The sequence below is a fragment of the Pipra filicauda genome, unplaced genomic scaffold (genome assembly GCF_003945595.2).
Source record: "Pipra filicauda isolate LSUMZ 115617 unplaced genomic scaffold, ASM394559v2 scaffold268_size1050017_pilon, whole genome shotgun sequence".
NCBI classification, from domain to species: Eukaryota; Metazoa; Chordata; class Aves; order Passeriformes; family Pipridae; genus Pipra; species Pipra filicauda.
The window spans coordinates 630877-651328 of NW_024104385.1; the positions used below are offsets into that span (position 1 = coordinate 630877).

The window sequence follows — 20452 nt, forward strand, 5'->3', positions numbered from 1 at the left end:
GGCCCAGGGCAAACAGGATGTAGGTCTCAGGCTTGGATAACCAAAACCTGTTGCCACTGCAGTTCCCACTGAGCTCAGCTCTGCAAGGAACCAGTCCACAGGGACATGCCATCCTGTCTCAGTGCCTGCAAGTGGCTGCAAACCCCCTCAGCCTCGGGATAAATTCTTTCAGTAGTTGTTTGCCTTCAGGGCTGCAGATTTCTGTTTTGTTTCCAGCCTGAATTGGCTTTGATTTAGCTCCAGCTGTTGAAAGCATGCTGAAGAGCAGGAGATGGGTTGCAAAGGGACCTCCAGGACCTCTGATTCCTCTGTCCTGGGGCATGGATGTGGGCAGGGTTCAGTGTGCACTGTGCAGAGCATTAACCACAGTGCAGTGCCAGGCTCTGACCAGGCATCTTGGCACTGCTGCTTTTCCCTGCCCTGGTACCACCATATCTGGCTTACACTTATCTGGAGGTGAATAAAACCATCTGACATGAGAGCCTGGCCTCGGGGAACACAGAGGCACCGTGGGGGACAAAGGGAAGAAGGAGAATGTGGCAATGACAAGGAAATTGCTCTCTCTGAAGATTTTCTAGTCTGCTACAAAACTGGAGCTTGAGAGCAGGTGAGGGAAAGGAGTGGCAAGAGATCCAATAAATCAGTGGATCAGAAGGTCCATCCTGTAAGGATAAGGCAAAGGCAGGGGAGAGCTGTGGATGGAGGCCACCTGCCTGGTCCCCCCGAACCCCATCCTGCTCTGAGCCAGGTATCCTCCCTCCTCTGCCGAAGCCCAGGAGCCACCTATTTGCTCATCGCAGTCACGTCTGTTTGGGTGTCTGCGCCTCCCCAGGAGGCGGCTCCGTCCAAAGCAGGTACCCACGGCCCGCGGGTCCGGCCGGGGGGCGGCTGGGGCGCCCCTGCTGCCCGGCCCGAGCCCCCTCCTCTCCGGCCCCTCCGCAGCTCCGCACGCAGCGCCGCCGGGCAGGGCTCCCGCTCGCTGCCTCGCCTGGGAGAGGAGGAGGAGGAGGGAGAGGAGGAGGAGGAGGAGGGGAGGGTGGTGATAAGGGGCTTGCTGCGTCGCCTCATTTCTGTACCCAGCGCACGGCTCGTGGGGTGTGCGCGGTGCCCGCATCGCTGCCGGAGGGATTCTGCTGCTGCTGCTCCTGCTGCTGTTCCTGCTGCTGCAGTCCCGGCGCTGGGCTGCCGGCGCCCAGGCGTCAGAGGAGCGCTGCCTGTTTACCGTCTGGTGGGAAGTGTTGCGATGCAAAAGCCGAACGTGCCCGTGGAGGGGAATCTGCGCTGGCGGCGGCACCTGTGAGGAGCGAAGGCGAAGAGGCTTCCCGAGGCGTTCAGCAGCCGGCGGCCAAGGGGCTGGGCATCCGCACCTCACCCCAGTGTCTCCACCACCACTTGCTCCAGATCTCTTCTTAAGGGAGAAGAGGAAAAAGGATCCAGAAACCCCCCTGCAACTGGACAGCCCCTGCTGGAGTCTAACAGGTGTTTGCTGGGATTTGAATGGGGAGGGGACGGGTGGGGAGAAAAGTTAACTGGAGAAATTGGGGCTAGGAGAGATGCAATGATCTTGCACCAAGTGGATGTGCCATGTCTGCATGCAAATAGTGCGTCTGGAGAAGCTCGGAGGGATGTCTTACAAGTGATCTGCGTGATCTCCGTAGAAACGCTCACCTCTGCCTGCAAACTTTCCCCTGATAGAAGTTGGGAGGAATAAAAAAACATCAGAAAGTCAAAAAAAGGGGAAGATCTCAGCGGACAAAAACGCTTGAGCTAAACTGTTGCACCCCGACCTGGGGCTCTGGTGCGAGCATCCCGCCGGTACCTCCTGGGCTCCCAAGCCGACTGGCGGTGGGTGGCGTTGGCCAAGGTGCCCGGCAGCGTCCCCAGCCTTGGGGACGGGCCGAGCAGCATGCTGGCTGTGGCACGCGTGGCCAGCCAGCAAACCCCGCGTGCCTGACCCGCCGGTGGTGCCGGGGCGGTGGCGGCCATGGCTGCAGCCATCGCCAGCTCCCTGATCCGCCAGAAGAGACAAGCCAGGGAGCGGGAGAAGTCCAATGCCTGTAAGTGTGTCAACAGCCCCAGCAAGAGCAAGGGAAGCTGCGACAAGAACAAGTTGAATGTGTTTTCCAGGGTCAAACTCTTTGGCTCCAAGAAAAGGCGAAGAAGGCGACCAGGTTGGCAAGGGGTATATCTTTGGGGGGTTGGTTTGTTTAATTTAATGGAAACTGGGATGTGTGTCAGGTGCGGGGAAAGGGGGGACAGGTGTCTCAGAGCTGGTAAAATCAACGTGCAGGTATTGCCAGTTGTGGCTTGTATCGTCTGATAGTACGCCATGCCAGTCCCTTCCCCAGTCATGTTCGTCTGGTTTATACGGGTAACACACACTGTTGCTGTCTGTCTCTCTTGCACACCTGTGTGCACCCATGTATTGCTAATTTGGGAGTCTGTCTTTGTGTTACACATACACATATGCATACACATGTTGTTTATCTGTGGGGGAGATGCCAGCGGGGAAGTTCCCACACATGCATCTCCTCCAGTTGTACGTTAAATAACTTAGTGGTCTTAGGGATCTGTTTTTGTTGTCCTCCTCAGAATGTCCGTGCTGTGCTTTATCTCCTGATTGCAGATGAAGCTTTTTGCTTTCACTGGCACCTTCCAGAGTTCTGCTTCAGCATCCTGTTCCTTTCTAGGAATCCCATACCTGCAGCTGCCCTGCGGACACAATGTTCTCTGTGTCACAGGTGCAAAAGATCAGGCACAAAGACACAGTCTCTGGTCTGAGTGGGTTGTTTTGTATGTGGGAGGAGCAAAACCCTCTGGTAATGTTGCTGTTGCTTTGCTGTACTGGAGCATCAATGCCATTAACTGCTCCACCTGTCCACCTTGCTCAGCAGCCACAGAAGAGCTGCCTTGCTCACAGTTTGCAAACAGCTTTGGGATGGATTGTGACTAAAAAGCCAAAGTGAGGGTTGGAATAATTTGTTTTCAGAAAAGTTGGTGGATATGAGTTGTGCATCCATCAGTACACTCATTAAAGGTTGCTAACAAGAACTAATATGCTTATGCAAACTGTTGTAAGCTTTTGCCTTCAACCCCTACTAAAATGAAGTAGAGTAGCAGAGTCCCTAATGTCTTTGAGCACAAACATAAGGAGTCGTATCCAGACACACTTTTCAGACTGGTGGAAATGACACAACATATCTTCACAGTGTGTTTATCTCTGAATAAAGTAAGATGTTGTGGAGCGAGTTGCAGGGATGCATCAGCTCCTGACAAACGTAATTGTGTGAAACGACTACAATGCAGATGTCATTGGGATTCAGTGGACGTAGACCTTTCTTTGTAATTACTCCTGATGCATTACCTAGATATCTTAAATGACACACTTGACAGCATACTGTATGCCCTGCTGCTGTATACTTTTTGGTCTGGAATGATATGAAACCCTGTGAGATATCTCACTCTCTGACTGTGAATCTGAGGATGGTTATGAAAAAAAGAAATCTATCCAAACTCTGTGTTGTTTTGATCTTTCTTCTTCTAGCTGAGGAGGTAATTACCTCAGCCCTTATGGTAATATTTATTTTGCAGCTCCACACATTGCTGGATTTCAGGATTTCCCCCTCCATTTTCCATATGTTCATTGAGTAGTTTATCGCTTTGGAGGCTCTATACTCTTTGGAGCAGCAAGGGATGGGGTTTGTTTATTAGAGCTGCAGCAGTTCCTGTGCTAAACGTTTGCTGCTATATATTTAGGCTCTCAACTGTCTCTATGGCTTATATTAGTGCTATCATAAAGTCTTCTTTTTCCTCTCCATTTAAGAACTCACACCTTTTTTAAAAGACAGAATACATTCTTTGCCAGCTCGTTTCTAATCTTAAATGAGATAGGGCTGAGCTCCTGAGGCCAAGCAGGACACTGTTGGAATTTGTATTCACTGGAAGTAGATTTTACTGTGCTATTTACATTGCAGTTGAAAGTGATATTTAATCATTTTGGCAATTGATTTCATAGACATAAATTTGATCTCAGCCTGAATGAAAAGTGTTGCAAAGCCGGTTTCTCTGCCTTTGTTTTGGGTCTTTTTCTTATCTCAGCCTTGAGAAGAAACCTGAAGATTCGTTTTTAACATCCTGTTTGTTTGGAACAGCACATCAGGATTTCCCACATTAATCTCACTATTGTTCTTTTACAGAGCCTCAGCTTAAAGGTATAGTAACAAAGCTATACAGCAGGCAAGGATACCACTTGCAGTTGCAAGCAGATGGAACAATTGATGGAACAAAAGAGGAAGACAGTAGTTATAGTAAGTGACACAAGAATAAATGGTGTGTTTGTGAATTGTGGTGTCTCCTTTCTCCCATGTAGGTCCGATCAAAACTGTTGTCCTGGGATGGCTGAGTGAGTGAAAGTGGCACTAACGCTGTGCTCGCAGCGCAGAAGTCCTTCAGACTTACTGGGTCTGAGAGAAATACAGATAAAAATCACTTATAGAAATAATGAACTAGAGGAGGTAATGATGACACATGTGACAAACAAAGCAAATGTTATCTCCATGGTAATCTAGAGAACTTCATGGCTGTCCTTTGGATTTTATTAGATTTTTTTTTTTTCCAACGGGGAAAATTTGCTCGCCTACTCAGAGTGCCTGAAATAGAATAACGCTATCTCCACTCCTAAACAGGGGCTCATTCAAACAGAGCCATGTTATTTCACACAATGAGAGTTCATCATCTTTTGAAAGTTCACATTTCTCTATTATTATTATTTTTTACTTCTTCTAAACTTAATTATACCATCAACTTTCCACCAGATTTCCCTCAGCTTTTCTGTGAAGAAACCTTGGGCATTTTTGGTTGTTGGTTGTTGGGAATTTTTTAGAACTTTGAGAATTAATAGAAAACAAGGACAAGATGACTAGAGAATAGATTTGGTGTGTGTAAATAAAATATTTAAGGGTTTCACATAGTTGTACTGTTTAGCTTAAACTACATTTTTTTAAAGAATGCAAGAAGTTTTAAGAAGGTATTTCAGACCACTCAGATGACAAACCAAAAATCCACACACAGACCTTCCTTGTTAATTAATAAAAAGCACTGATTTCAGTGGCATAATTTCATAATTTCATTTGCAGGTGAAACATCATTTCATTTTACAGGGCACTCGAATGTGTCAGAGTGAGCACTTGATGCAATAGAAGATAGAGTATCTTATTTGCCCCATCACTTGCTCCCATTGTTTTCTCGCACCCTCTTCAATCCTTTTAGCATCCCTGTGTTACCTTCTCACTGAGAGGAGGGGGCTGGTTTCCCTGTGGGAGGAGGTCCCCTCTGGAGCCCCTGGAGGTGCTGGCCATAAGGGACAGTGAGGACCTGTGGGGACACCTGAGGTCTGGCTCCAGGTCCCATCATCACCTGCAGAGACCACATCAGTGCAATGGTGATGGCTACTGCCACCTTACACAGTTCTCCTAGTGCAGCCACAAAATTTACCTTAAGAATGGTCCTTATGGACCTTAAACAGTGCTTTACTTTCAAGTAAATGACCTGATATTTAAGATTTTAAAAGTCAGTACAGATCGTTCAGGATTTTGGGGTAATTCTGTTAATTATCTTTAAAAAAAGATGGGGAAATAGGCAAAGCTTCCTCCTTCCGTCCAAGTGTGATATTGCTATAAACTTTTAATTTACCAAAGCAAATATCTGAAATTGCAAATATTGATTTTTTTGTTGTTGTTTCATCCAAATACTTGGCTTGGGATCCCTCTAATAGGGATTCTGAGATTTGAAACAAGATAAAATTTATGGAAATACAAATATGTCTTTTTCTAAGATATCTTTGTTCTCACTGTGTCCTTAAATTGACCATAACCTGATAGGATTACTAAGCAAATCATAAAAACTCCTTGTTTCTGTATACCAGCCTTCCAAAATGCTGAATACTTAAATATAATGGAAGTATCCCAGAACTGATTGCAGCTGAACAGAACAGAGGAGGGTTTTATCATAAAAAAAAAATCATACTCCTCTTTTATGTAAGGTAAGTGTATGGCTCTTGGTGTCCTGCAGTCCTGAATTAATTTTAATTGCAATATTTTAATAGAACTAGTAAGACAGACTGATTGTGCTGTGGGTCAGAGTCCACATAAGGTGCTTCCCCCCAGCCCTTGCTAACGTGAATACTTAGCAGATCAGACCCTCTAAAATCCTTTCTTCCAGTGTCTGCAGAGATATCTCTAATTTAGTCCATTTTGTGCACTACAGGGAAGCCACAGGACTTGTAGCCCCCTCCAAAAGCAATTATTCTTCCCTGTGTATGGTAGGACAGGAAGAACTTGCAGCCCCCCATAACCAGCTGTCTTTTGTGCTCCCGACAGCAGCCTGGGGCCAGGATCCACCTTCTCCATCATTTATTACCTGGAGCTGGGTGGGAAGTTGCTTGAAACTCTCCTTCAGCTCCTGACTTGGGAGCAATTATTTCAAGCTCTGCAGACCCGCTGCTGCATGCAGGGCTCACAAAAACAAGTTTGCATCCACAACTGCAGGAAGCTTAAAAGAAAGATGAGAGTTTGGAGCAAAATTTAGGCAGAAAATGAAACACGGATTTAAGGAGCCATAGCACTCATCAGGCGTCAGTTTTAGCCAGGATTCCATGTGATTTGAGGAAATGCCGTGTGGAAAGGATCTCCTGGCTGAGAAACAGGTTTTTATTCATTAGGTATGTTAAATAAAGGCAGAATTTATTCCCCAGTTTTGGCAAGACAAAAAGATTTCAAGACTGATAAAATAAGGAAATATAGGAAACAATATTCTGCAGAAAGCATACGAAAGTCCAGGTGGCCAAGCCAAGACTGGCACAGACTTCACAGCAACGTATACGTTCATAAATTCAGCTGTGGGCTGCTGCCTCTTGTTTTGCAGCTTTATTTCTATGTCAGCTTGTATTGCACAAGGGCCATGGCAAAGATCATCTCTCCCTTAGGCATCGCTAAGTTTTTCATTAGGGTGGATATTAAATCCTTATTTTAAACAGCACGAATGTAATAGGGAAAGACTAGGATGCAAATAGCTTTGCATTATTTTATGCTGACACCAACTGATTACAGTAGCAAGTAATTTATTTTCCTGTGGCTTTTTTGCCACCCTTTCTGTCATACCTGCCCACATGAGGATCATCCCCTAGAAATGTGATAGCACCTGCATCCTGTTGTCTGTGGTGCTGGGGACTTGGAGAGACAGGGCTGTGTGGCTCTTCTGTGGGTGCCATCAGCATTCGCTGACATGGACAGGCCACTTCTGGAACACTCACTGTTCCAGAAGCCAGATTTGGACTTGCTGCTGTGCAGGGACAGTGAGAATAATAGCTGCTGCTGAAGGGGACAGTCCCTTTTCTGGTGCAGTGCTAATGTCCCCTCTCCCTGGAGGCAGCAGCTGGGGTGGGATGTGTGGCTGTGCTGGCACAGGACAGAGTGTGCACCCTCTCTGCTTCAACAGAGTCAGCATCACCCCCCCCAACAGCCCTTTCTCAAATTCCAGCAGTCTGTGCCACAGCAGCTGTTCATCCCACTAAAGTTTAAACCAGCTTCTGAGTGTGCCTAACCCTCATCTTGCCTCAAAATAGAGCGTGTACGTTTATGGCAGGAAAACATTCTGCTGCTTAGGGAAGCAGCTGAGCACCCACTGCAGTGGGTGCCCCAGCCCTCCTCTGACAGGAGTCACTCAGAGTCATATCTGCTCACTTTGCCCGGCAAAGCACAGCCAGGAATCCCTTACTAAAGCCTATCTGTGGCTCCTGGTAGCTGTGCCTTCTCAGTTGTCCCAGGCATTGCCCTGTCCTCAGCTGGTTACTGACAGGTTCGTAGCACTGTTCGTAGTGGAATCTGTGCTCAGACCCTTGTGCTGAAAATACCCAAACACCTGCCCTACTTGTAAATGTGCCATTAGGAAATCATCTTTCAAAAGAGACCTGCAGGTTCTGCCTGGATACCGAGCTTTAAATTGTGCTCTTCAGCCTACACAAAGATCAGATGCTGCTTTTTGGGGTTGAGCTGCAAAAGAGGGCTCTCCAAGGGAATATTTAATGAGTCAGAAAGGGAATATTTTCTCCTCCAAATAAACTCAAGCATTTGATAGAACGAATGAAAAATCCATTTCCCTTACTGAAAATCTAAGATTCTTTTCCCAAGTACTGCACAGAATTAAAGGGTTTTGTTTTAGTGAAGAGAGAAAGTAATTTATGTTGATTTTGTACTTGAGACAAATGTGAGGAGGGTCTGCATGTGTGTGTGTGTTTGTGTCTGCATGTACACTCTCCCATATGAGAGGGAAAGAAAAACACAGATTTTATGAAATCCTACATTAATTTGTTAGTTCTGGATATTTCCACCTTTTCTGCTACATTTGACCGTTGTAGGAAATGCAGTGCCCAACTTCAGGGCATTTGGCAATCCCACACCCAGAATTTAGGATCTGTATTAAATGCTGGCCAACTGTAAATTTCTTTTTTAATAAAATATGGCCATTTGGGAATTTTCAGGCTGAAAAAGGATTATAAGGGGTCATAACTCTTAGCTTATACTTTTGAAAAGAATAAAATATTTCTAATTCATAATTCAGTTTTAAATTGGCTTCAGACAGTGACTGTAAATATCAAACTTCAGCCTGAAGCAGACCAGAGTTTTCCAGCCAAGTAATAAATCATTGCAAATGAGAGGCAGTTTGGCATTACTTTATCCTATCTCTGCATTTATACTACAGACTGGAAGGAGATGTTTTGAGTTATGATAACTTTTCTTAACTCCCCTTTATTTTTAATCCTACATAGTGAACATGGATTACTGTATTCAACACTTTATTGCTTGTGTTCAATTTTAATTTTCCATGAATCCAAACTATGGCAGAGCTTTGCTTTTTGCTTTTTTTTTTTTTTTTTTTTTTTTTTTTTTTTTTTTTTTTTTTTTTTTTTTTTTTAATTTGCCACTTTACAAACCAGAATCTTCATTTTTTTGAAGAGACACTTCTCTGCTTATAAATACTGCCACTGCCACTATTACCATGTATACAAGCATAAACACAAGCAGAACATTCGAAGCAGTTCAGTTTTGAAAGCACAGATTCAGGGCTTGATCTAAAGAATATGCTATAATTTCATTCTGAATTTATTTCACTCTGTTCTTTCAAACCCATTCTCTTCTAAAAAGAGGAAAAAGAAAACCCCACTGAGTTTTGAGTGGAAGCATTTTGAGATGTTAATGATGGTTTTTAATCATCTTCCTCCTTCCTTTTGGTCAAAATGTTTACTGAATTTGATCTTAAAAAAAAAAAATTATCATCTTGAAAAATTTTTTGTTTGCTTCTGGATTTTTTGTTTTCCTTTTGCACTTACTGTCAAAAAAACCCCAAACAAATTAAGTATGTTCAGTTCTACTCAGCAGACCCTGGATTCTGCTCATGAGACAGGTAAGTCCTTTTAGCTGTCAGGACTTTCAATTCACCATCTTGAGGATGAGTGAGATACATTGATACCCTCATGTAATTTCTGAGCTATTAGTGGAAATTGCTGTAGAAGAACATGACAGTAGCACCCACAGAAATTAATATATGCGTGAATAGACATTTTTTATTTGGTTCTGGTAATTATGGTTTAATTTTCTATCTAATCTGCATACTCTAAAGGATTAATTTTGCTCTCCATCTCCTTTCTCTCCTAGCTTTGTTTAACCTCATACCTGTGGGTTTACGAGTGGTGGCGATTCAGGGGGTTCAAACAAAATTATATCTGGCAATGAACAGTGAAGGATACCTATATACATCAGTAAGTAAACATTTTTAATTCTGTTCTCGGTGAAATTGTGTCAAGAACTTAGTAAATATGTAATTTATTATTCCAAGGAATCTGCTTATAATCTGTAGACATGAGATTTGACAGCAAATTCAGTGCAATGGTGATGGTCTGGTTCTAGCTTATTATTCTGTTTCCCTTAGGAATACATATGGATGAATGAAATCAAACTGTGGTGCCCTTGATGCAAACTAATAATCCTGAAGTGTGAAATATATAAAAAACCACACCCAAAACCAAAACCAAAAAGGATCCTCTCTCTTGGTCACTGTGAACTGATTGGGCAAACTAGAGCAGGGTATGGAGGGCAAGGGACAACTCATGTATCGCATGCATGCCTGAACACATTTTATATCTTCCTATATAATCTGTATTACTGTTATTAAAAGGGATTAGAGAAAGTAGGTTTTTTTGTTTGGCCAGGATTTTCAAATAGAAATTTTATGATTTCAAGTTGCTGAGTGAGTAAAGAACTGTTTTATTAGAAGTTTTGATGAAGAATGTCAGTAAATAATTTTCAGTGACATTTCTTACAAGAGCAAACAGTGTTTTTGTGAAAAAAAAGAAGAAGAAAAAAAGACATTCTAAAAAATAGTCCGGTTTTCAATTAAAAACATTTAGTTGAACTATGTTCAGGAGTTTTAATTATAAAGTCTTAATAGATTTTTCCCAGGGAGGAAAATAGAGGAAAACGTAATTTATTATCTTCTGCAAATTATTCTCTTTTATGAATGATTCCCTTAATACTGATAAAAATTAAGTAAACTTATTCAAATCTCTCATTTATTTTGCAATCCTGACAGCTGGGACAAGGGGCAGCTTTGCATATTTTTCCTCCTGTATCTGCAGAGCCAAAGCAAATTAGAACTGGCGTTGCTGTGGGACAAAGTAACATTTCAGTGAATGACATCGAACTCTGCTTTCTTTTTTAGTCTGGCTGTTTGCTTAGTGTGGTTAATCCACAGACCTGTTTGTAGGGCTGTAGCCACACAACCAGAACGTGCAAAGTCCGCTAATCCTGTGTAGTCACAGTCCTGTGACTGCTCAGTGTCATTTACATTTGCACTGCAAATGTACCTTTGACTGCACCGTGTTTTTATTCACATCGGTGTCTGCAGTCGCGGTCCTTTCTGGCTGCTCACTCCCCCAGAGAGCACCAGGTCGTGCTGTGCTGGCTTCTGTGGGCTCAGTCCCACCTCAGGGAGCTCTACCTCAAGTTGTGTCTCAAGGTGGGATAGAGAGATTGCTGCATAAAGCAAAATTTCACTGCCGTGCTTAGTTTGAGCGGGTCAGTTCTTTCACTGCATACATTCTGGGCAAACCAGATCTGTTTCTGCAAAGAAGAAGATGGGATGAGGGTGGATTCTGCCCCTGTTAACCTACAATATAGCAGTAACTTCTCATTGTGAGTCGTGACCACTGAGAGAATGAAGTATCACTTCTGGTATCCCTTGACATAAGAAGAAGGGACAGAATATAACTCTGATTTGGATTAAGTCCAACTTTTTGCTTGATGGGCATCTAAACATCTTAGAGCTCAGAGATTCACTTCAGTTGTAATTTTTATTATTTGCATTGATTAGGGCTAGTTCCTCATGTGATTATGTTACCATGAATAGTGTCTTCCTTGAATCCTTTAGTATCTGTGAATTTAATAGTTTATGCCATTGCAAAATTAATTGGTGATATATATTAATTGGTGATATATTTTCCCCTTAGTAACAGTGGTCATTTTGGGGTTTTTATTAGGCAACTATATTTTCTTACATTTATTCTTATATTCTTGTACTTGATGGGCTTGGCGAGGCCTTAAACAGACTTTTGTTGTATTGTTATGTCCCAGATTCATATTTTAAATACTCTTCACAAAGACAGGTGTCCGTTGAATTTCAATCTACTTTTCCAAAGAAAGTTGCCACCCAAGTTTTCAATAATTTTGGGTTTATCCTCTGAGGCTTTCTGGTTTCGTTGTCTTGTCCTTCATAATAATTGCAAGAAACTCTTGGTGGGCAAAACCAACTCATGTCTCTGTCAATGGGCCCAGGGTGTCAACAAGGCCTGGTGAGGAGCATCTTCCCCTACTTCACCTGCTGTGCGAAAAGGTTGCCCGAATCCAGTTCCAGCACTGTTTTTTAATTGTTTCTAGCACTTCTTTTGCTGATAATGGTCCTTTCAGCAAGGGATGTAGTCTGACAGTCTGATGCATGGGAAATGAGCTCTATATTTTGGGCTGTATTCTTGGTTGGTATAAATGAGTCCCAGGAGAGCTCGGCTGATTTATACCAGCTGAACACTCACCTGTTCAAGGAATGCCACCAGGGAGTCTGGGGAACAGATCAGCTCTGGTAAGTGACAGCCATCTACACATCCTGAGGGTTTCCAAGCCCACAGAGGGATGTGTTCCTGAATGGGATTTGTCAGGAGCAGACAGATGGCAACATGGGATTGATCAAGTGCAAAAGCCCCACAAAACACTGTCAAATTCCTGAAGCAAGAGAACAAAGGGAAATAGAAATGTACTTAAATTGTAAATAACTATAACAGATAGTTGCATGCACCATTTCCAGAGAGAAATGAAATTAGCATTGATGGTGCAATGTAATAGGGAGAAAGAATATTGTGATCTATGTCATGATCACTTGCTTTTAGTTCTGTTGTGACTCCAGCACTTGTGTCTGTGCAGAGGAGGATCCAGATATCCAACCTCAGAGGTAGCCTGAGGTGTGGTTTGCTTCTGATCCAGTGACTGTACTCAAAAATGAGGTGAATTTGCTCTGTGGGGGGATCAGTGATGTATAATAAGCCTGCAGAGAACGGATATCTGTAGTTGGCTGCCAGAGTTTATGGATAGTTTGTGGCATCTGTCAGAGCAAAAATAAGATTTTTAATGTAATGATAAAAGCTCTCAGGGACAAGGCAGCAACTCAGCTAAGCAAAAGAAAGACAATATGTTAAATATATAAATATCTACATTTGTTATAGAAGCACATTGAAAGTCCTGGACTGCAGGGAAGGGAAGCAACCCTGGTCCTCCCAGCAGCCCATTGTGCTCCAAGCAGTGTGTGGATCCTGTCCACACTGGCTGTAACATGTGTCTCCATATCACAGAAGAACACCACATTTGAAATGTTTTTTTTTCTGCAGCCAGTTTCCTACCAAAGTCCATGGGAGTTGTGTGACTGCACCTCCCAAGCTGAACCCACCCTCTCAATTTTATTTGCAGGGACCTTATTCGGAGCAATTTGAAGCTGCAGCTCTTGGTGCTTGAGCAGCCATTTAAAATGGAAACATGGGATTTGATTCATCCCTCCTTACACCAGTGCCATGCTGCTGCAAGATGACTTAAACAGTGTTATGGCACTGCTGTCTTACGTAACTGCATCAGGAATCGTGCCCTTTCATATTTTAGGATGGCTTTTATTTTATCTTATTTTTCTTTCTATGAATGACCACATCTTTCAAATGAGCACCATATACACTATAGTTGAGTTTTCAGGTTTCGTTCTCTATGAATTCCTTGTGTTCTTTCATCGTCTTGAACAAAAGAGTGGAAAATATTTTAAGGATCCGTTTGTCAGACGTGTAGTCCTAGAGCTATTGCTTTCTCATTAAAGCGATGGTGATGTGACAGAGGAGGCTCACAGTGATACAGAGCAGCAGCTGAGTGAAGTTCCTTAAGGGGAAGGTGTGTATGTAGGTGAAGAGAATTGATTGTACTGCTTGGATTCTGCATAGGCTGAAACAACCCAAAATACAGCAAGTTCAAAAAACAGCCTACCAACATCTAGCTGTGTATTTTCCATGAACCATCATGTTAGAGTTTTAAAAATCATTTAATGATTGTCAGTGAAATGCATCTTTTTCCTGTAGAACATTTCAACCCAGGTAAGGTAATTGTGCACTTGTTTAGCCTGGATACATTGTCAGAAACCTTAAAATATGTGCTGCTCATTGCACGTTTCTGGACGGTCTCAAAAGCTATGCAGCTCTGCTTGTTAAGATGGTTTGTTTCCCATCTTGTCTTGTTCTGGGTTCCTGTGTTTTACCAAAGCATTTAATTTAAAAATGTCATAGGCAAGTAAGCTTACAGCTTCTCCCAGGTTGCAGAGAGCCCTTAGCTAAGAGTGGTCCTTTGCCCTGACCATATGTGATAGGGTCCAGTCTGTCCTACAACCTTTCAACTCTTTTATTGGAAATTCAGAGCATTCAGTCTTTGTAGGATGGTTGTTAGGAAGTTTTGTTTGTGCTAGCTTTCTTAACTATTCTAGGATGTCCAATATTTTTGAGTTAATAGTGCTACTGTATGCAGCTTAATTTTGCCATTTCTCGTCTGATGTCACTTGATGCAGTTAGCATGGGTTTAAGGAGCACTTTGGTATAATACCCTGTGCAGAGTTTTACATACAATTTGCCCTAAGAGAGTATTCAGCTGACATTGTCCCCTCTATGTAAAATAAATTGTCATATATAAGTTTGGTACCTGCACAGAAAGTAAATGTTGTGTGAAGCATGCATGTTGATTATAGCCAAGAGAACTGAAATGTGATTAAATTCTCAGAGTGGTTCAAAAATTGGTTTTGGTGAGTTGGAAAGAAGAGAAGTTTGTGCATATTTTAATACTGAGCAGTGCAGTGGAGACCTGCTGTAGCTAATGGGAATGGCTGGGGCATTTATAATGAATTACTGAAAAAGAGCATTTTTCTACCTCAGAGAAATAGCACAAACCAAGAGATAGGGGAAATAATCAAAAGCTTCATCTAGTTAAATTTGCATGTCAGTATAAATCATTTTTTACCATGAATGCTCAAATGCAGACTACACTTTAACACAATTCATTCTTTTCAATGGCAGGGGCTTAGGTACAGCCACAGCACGTTTTCTTTTCATCACAACAACTTGTTCTGTGCTGGATAAACGTGTAACATCCTCACAGTGTGGAGGGCTGCTCTGGCCCTCCTGTGACCTGATGTGTGCTGACAGCCCTGACTGCTCCCACTGCCCCACAGGCAAGGTGTGGGATCAACACTGGGACAGGAGCATGCTCTGAGGAGGTTCCCAGGCATTGTAGGACCAACCTGAGGTGATAAATGTTTTCTGACACCTTCAGCCATGGACACTGCTCTAAATGATGCCAGCAGCTAAGCTCAGTGGATGCAAACAGTGTACTTTGGTTCAGTCTTACAGCAGTGTTGCAGCACAGAGGTGAATGCTGGCTGGTGCTTGGCACAGGGAAGCTGGGCAGGTCTTCATGTAGCATCACAGGCACCTGATACTGCTCCTGAATGGACACTCCCTGGCTCAGGCTGTGCTCATGGGCTCAGTGCATTACCAGGGAGTCCACCCGTGAGTTTTTGGGGTTAGCTGTGAGCTGGACTATGCCTGCAGAGCCCACTGCTCATGGATTTGTGTCTCTCTTGCTGAAGAGACCCGTAGCCTGTGGCTGAGCTGTCTTTGCCTGTCTGGCCCCACTCTGTGATGTGGGACACTCCTGGGGGTCAGGTCCCTGGGGAAGCAGAGTGGTTTCCTGCAGCAGGTCTCCCTGAATGAGATCTGGCTGGTCTAAATGATATGTGCTGTTGATGAGTGGTGGGGTCAAGAGATGTGTGCTGTTTCTTTCAGGAGCTTGTCTCTACGTGGATCAGTGTGATTCCAGATTTCTGAAGACAGGTTGCCTGCTGTCTCCAGCAGAGAAGTGCGGAGGGCATAAGCCTCCCATGGGAGAATTATTAGGAGATTCAGTAAGCTGAAAGTCTTGAAGCTATTATGCTGCTTTTCTCTACAAGTCACCCCCCAGGCATCTGAAATCCACAGAGATGCTGATGTGAATTCATCTCTCACTGCAGGTGGCGGGAGCTGAGGAGACTCAGCACCTCCTCAGATGAGGCTCCATAAGAGGAGCCCAAGCAGGAGAGAGTGATGCTTCAGGGCTGTCCACTGCACAGATCCTTACAGACCTGCAGTTAGACACTTGTTCAATGGTTTCCTAACAGAGATGCCGTTAAAAATCAGCAATGAAACTGCTGTTTAAATGTCCTATGAGATAAATAATATACATGCAAAGGAGATAAAAGACTAAAATTACATCCAGTCTCTTTGTTAGTCGTTTACTAATCAATGCTAAAATCCTTGGGTGAAAAGGCAGAAAGTCCTTATAGGCTCAAACTTCAGGTGTTCCTCAGAGCAGAAGTTTGGGGCTCAGTGAGCTCAGAAGTGTGGATGAAATGGCAATGCAGGTTATAACCCCCAGTTTTTCAGTCTGTTGCTCTGCTGATTGGGGTCACTGTGACACAAAACTGCCATGGTGCCAAAATATAAAGCCTTGACAGAATCTGGAGCTGAACTCAAGTCTGGTAGTTTGGCACCTTGGATCACACCAATCCCTTCCAGCATTGTGTTTTGGCCCCGGGCCAGCAAACAAGGAGTACTGAGTTCCAGGACTTTGAGGATACTCACAACTCCTCACCGTCACATTGCAAAACATGTTTGGCAAGCAAGAGTGGTAAGCAGATAAGGACTTGAGCAGACAGCATGAGTTGCAAAGTGTGAGAGTAAGAGCATTGCCAGGTTCTTGGCGTGTTCTGTTGGGTTTGTGTGTTCAGATCACCAAACGACAGATTACGTTGCTATGATTGAGCAGAGCCAAGGAGAAGTGTTCCACTTTTCTCTCCTAAATTTGGTGTAGGTGATACACCTTGTGAGCAGCAGTGTAGGTGCCTGTGGGGTGCAGAGGTCCGTGCACACCAGTAGCATCTGTGCCTGCTTCCTGTAGAGCTGGGCTCAGTTCGCTAGGAAAATAGGGATGTTAGTATTCATGTGGAATTTTGAGGCTGTTTATTTTTCCTAATATGTGTGAAATATCTTCAAGATCAGAAGCAAGATCACTTTCCAAACTGACCCTGTTTCTTCAGAATGCGGCTTAATTAAAAGAAAATACCATTGTGAAACCTCAGCTTATTTCCTGAGCTTGCTTTCCTTCTAGAAAGCTGCCTGCCTCCCCTGGGAAGCCCAGAAGGGCTTTCCCCTCCTTCTCGTGCTGCAGGTTGAGCTAATGAGCAGCTCTTGTCACAGTGACTCAGCAGAGCTTCTGCCTCGTTCCGCTCGCTCTGTAACCCGCCAACAAGATGGCTCACCCCGACGGCGCTCGCAGCCTGTGCCGGCTGCAAACGCCCATCTGAAGATGAACGTCTAAACAAGGATGCTGGGGCAATCAAAGACAGCCTCCAAGGGCTCCCCAAACCAACAGGAGTGGGTTGGCACTGGAAAACAAACTCAGAACTAGAGTAGGAACTAACCCAGGGTGACACTGAAATGCAAGGACTCATCACGGTTATTAAATCTGCAGAAAGCGTTTTCCACGCAGCGCGTTGTTCAGCTGGGGAACTCATTGCTATGGGATCCCGAGGATCCCATCAGTTTTGTGGGCTCAAACATCACCTGGGTAAATTCTTGAAAGCCAAATGCTGCAAAGTACAATGACGTTATGTTTGGCTTAGAAGTACCCTGAAATCATCACTCACCAGAGGCTGGGGAAGTGTGAATATGAAGATAAAATTCCGTTTTTCTCCTACTCTCCCATAGGCATCTGCAGTTAGCCAGCAAGATGAGAAAGATGTGCCCTGACTGGTCAGTCCTGTTGCTGCATCCTGTTATGTTTTGCTTATGGGCCAATTTTTGGGAAGCTTTTGCTCTTCTGATGAGAAATACCCAAAAGTGTTAGCTAACCATGGTTAAAACTTCACAGGTTTTGATGAGAGTATGGGACAGGGGTGAGAATGGGCTGCAGGAAAAGGTGATTGAGGAAATGGAAGTGTGCCTGTTCCTGCATATGCATGTTCCTGGGCCTGGTCTTGTGTGTGCTTGTTCCTGCAGGACAGGACTCGGAGCTTTGGCTGTTGCAGCAGTTCTAGAACAAACAAAATTTGTCAGTTCTTGTGCTAAAAGTAAGTAAAGGGCAGTTCAGTTCCACAAAATGACTATCCATCAATCCAGACTGGCATCATCAACAGATCTGTCATGTGGGGGTATTCAGAGTGAATTTATTAAACATGTCTTTGTGTATTTTTATCCTTCTGTAGCCCTGCAGTTACAACAGTGCTAAGAGGAGCTGAATTCAGTTCTATTCCTACTTGGCAGCCTCAAGAGAAATGTTTACTGCTTCCTGGCCGTTTTACATCCTTGCAAACCTACTAAAAGCATCTTTTCCTTGCAGAACTTTTATAGCAAGGGATGAGGCGCAAAGACTGAGAATACTGCTTGACTGTAAAAGTTCACCTTGTCAGTCAAAAGGCTTCTTTAGAAAATGCTATTGAGAAGAAACAATGGGGAGTCAGTGGGGAAGAAAAAGGAGTCGTTATACCCCAGATTCTGAGTTTTATTGCTTTTGGGAACTGCAGCACAGCCAGGGAGGGGTTTCCAAAGGGAACTCAGTTACTTCAATCACAGCCTAAATGCCATCCTCTTGGCATGACTCCTCGGTACTGAAACCAGAGACACCTGTGTGAGTCCTAGGAAGCAGGATAAACTTTGTGTGTGGTACAGAAGCTATGCAGGGAGAAAGGAAATGGAAAAGTTGTCATATTTAAATTATGCTCTTGAAGCCTTGGTTTCAGAAACTAACTTTTCCACAGATAAGCTAATTCTCAGAGTTAAAGCTGCTGAATTCCTGGATGGAAAACAGAAAAAGGGCCCGGGAAAGAAAAAAGTCCCTTGAATGAAAATTGTATCAAGAAACTTGCATTTCCATATTGAACTGCTTCCATTAGGCAATCTAGGATTAACAAAGGAATCCAAAATTTAGAATGAATTAGGGAGTCTTTGGATATAATGCCAATAGAATAGCTTTTACCAGGAAATTGGATGGTTTAAATAATTGAACCGATAAAGCCTTTCATATTTTATGTTCTGTGGATGCTACAGGTGCCATCACATTGTTTTTCATTTTTGTAATTTTACCCAAAGAGCTCTGAATATTGAGCAGTACGGTTCTTCTAAAATGAAATCCGCTGGGGAGCTAAGCAAAACAGGCATAATAATTGGTGAAGTACAGTTCTGTTTATTTAAAGCCTCAGGAGGTATCTAAAAATCAGAGAGCTTGTTTCAGAAGCACAGCACAAGAGGCTGTCTGCTTTATAAAGCAGTCTTTCCCTTTTCTTATTCTGATTACTTTGAATGCACATAAATGAGAGATCAATTTAGACCCTCCATCCTCATCCCCAGAGCTTTTTCAGATGTTAAAAAAATCCTGTTATGAGAGAGCATTGAACCCAAGTCTTGGTAGGACCTTACATTTGAGCTGACTGGGAATGGGCAAACCTCAAAGGACTTGTGAGCATGTGGTTCCTCGAATGACAGCTCCAGAACCTAATGTTTTAACAAAATGGGCTTAGCAAACTGCAAAGAGTGGGCTGTTCCTTACCCTGCCAGTATTCGTGTCCTCCAGCTAAACTGGAAGACCTTCTAGACTAAACTGCAAGTATTTTTAAAATGAGAATCTCTTGTGGAGCTGGTGCACAAATTAGAAACAGAGTTTCATAAATATGAAGGTTTCAGTTTGGGTTTCAGGCAAAAGTTCACATCAATTCTCATTCTGTCCTCGTTCTTTCACACCAGTGTGCTCGGATCTAGCAGATCATCTGCTGCCAGCTCAGCCATATTGACACTGACAGAAGGCACAATAAGCTCAGAGTAAATAAGTGAATGATCTGAAACAGAACAAAAAAACCTCAGAAATTCTAATAAAGTGAGACAGATACAGTTTGAAGTGCAGATCTGTTCCCTTCACCTGATGAAGTGAAACCTTCACCAATAGTTTAATGGGCTTGATGTTGCATACCCTTTCTCATGTAAGTAATCCTTACTCAAGCTAGCAGTTCCATTGATTGCCTTCCAGAGGAAGAATTAATTTATATGAGTAAAATTTTTGGGATCTGGACAAGACAGTCATTGATTTGCAGTATGAAATTTATGTGTCATAAAAAAATGAACAGAGCATTTGTGAGGCCTGTGAAACTTAATGACTGAAAAAAGTCCCTGCTTGCCTGGAGACTGGAATGGTCATCAGGAATAGGGAGAGCAGCAGATGTCAGTCCTGGATGCCCAGAGGGTTTGTTTGGTGTTATGGGCAAGACTTGAGCCCTTGGCTTGGATCCTTCTCTGGAGCTGAATGCCCAGGGCTTCATTTTGAGCCATGCAGTAGCTGGACTGATGCTTTCCTACAAAACAGTCAAGCAAGTGCAGAACCAGATGTTGTTTTGTTCGCTAATAATTCGTCTCTTCAAATGCCTTATGCTTTTGGACATTTGCTTTTAGAACTTGAAGTTTTTTGGCAGCCCCTTGTGAAAATCTCTAGTTCTCCAGGTGCGGGGGAGCATTGGCAGTGGCTCTTTTTGCAGGGCTGTCACAGCACCAGGAGTGCTCTGATAAGGTTCACCAGCCAGTACAGGCTGTTTTTTCCTGACACCTTTCCGTGGAAGGCAGTGCATACCTAGTGTCACGGATGAGCAGGGATGACTCTGTTGCTTCTGTTGGGCATCATGAAACCAGAGCCAGCATCACTCACCTATTTTTGAAAATCTTGACTTTAATTTATGCTTTAGCTGCCTCTGTGTGAAA

The 20452-nt window shown here is 43.6% G+C and overlaps 1 protein-coding gene across 4 annotated transcripts in view; it reads left to right on the forward strand.

Annotated features, from left to right (window-relative positions):
• The window catches only part of FGF13 (fibroblast growth factor 13), a 313728-nt gene that overhangs the window by 250262 nt on the left and 43014 nt on the right, over positions 1-20452 (forward strand). For 3 of the 4 annotated variants that reach the window (XM_039382399.1, XM_039382398.1, XM_039382397.1), the window contains 2 exons: positions 4197-4307; positions 9711-9814. In XM_039382399.1, coding sequence (XP_039238333.1) covers positions 4197-4307; positions 9711-9814 — 215 coding nt within the window. Of the gene's footprint in view, positions 1-1391; positions 2172-4196; positions 4308-9710; positions 9815-20452 lie in introns of those variants that run through there. The other variant, XM_027714620.2, reaches the window with a different exon arrangement.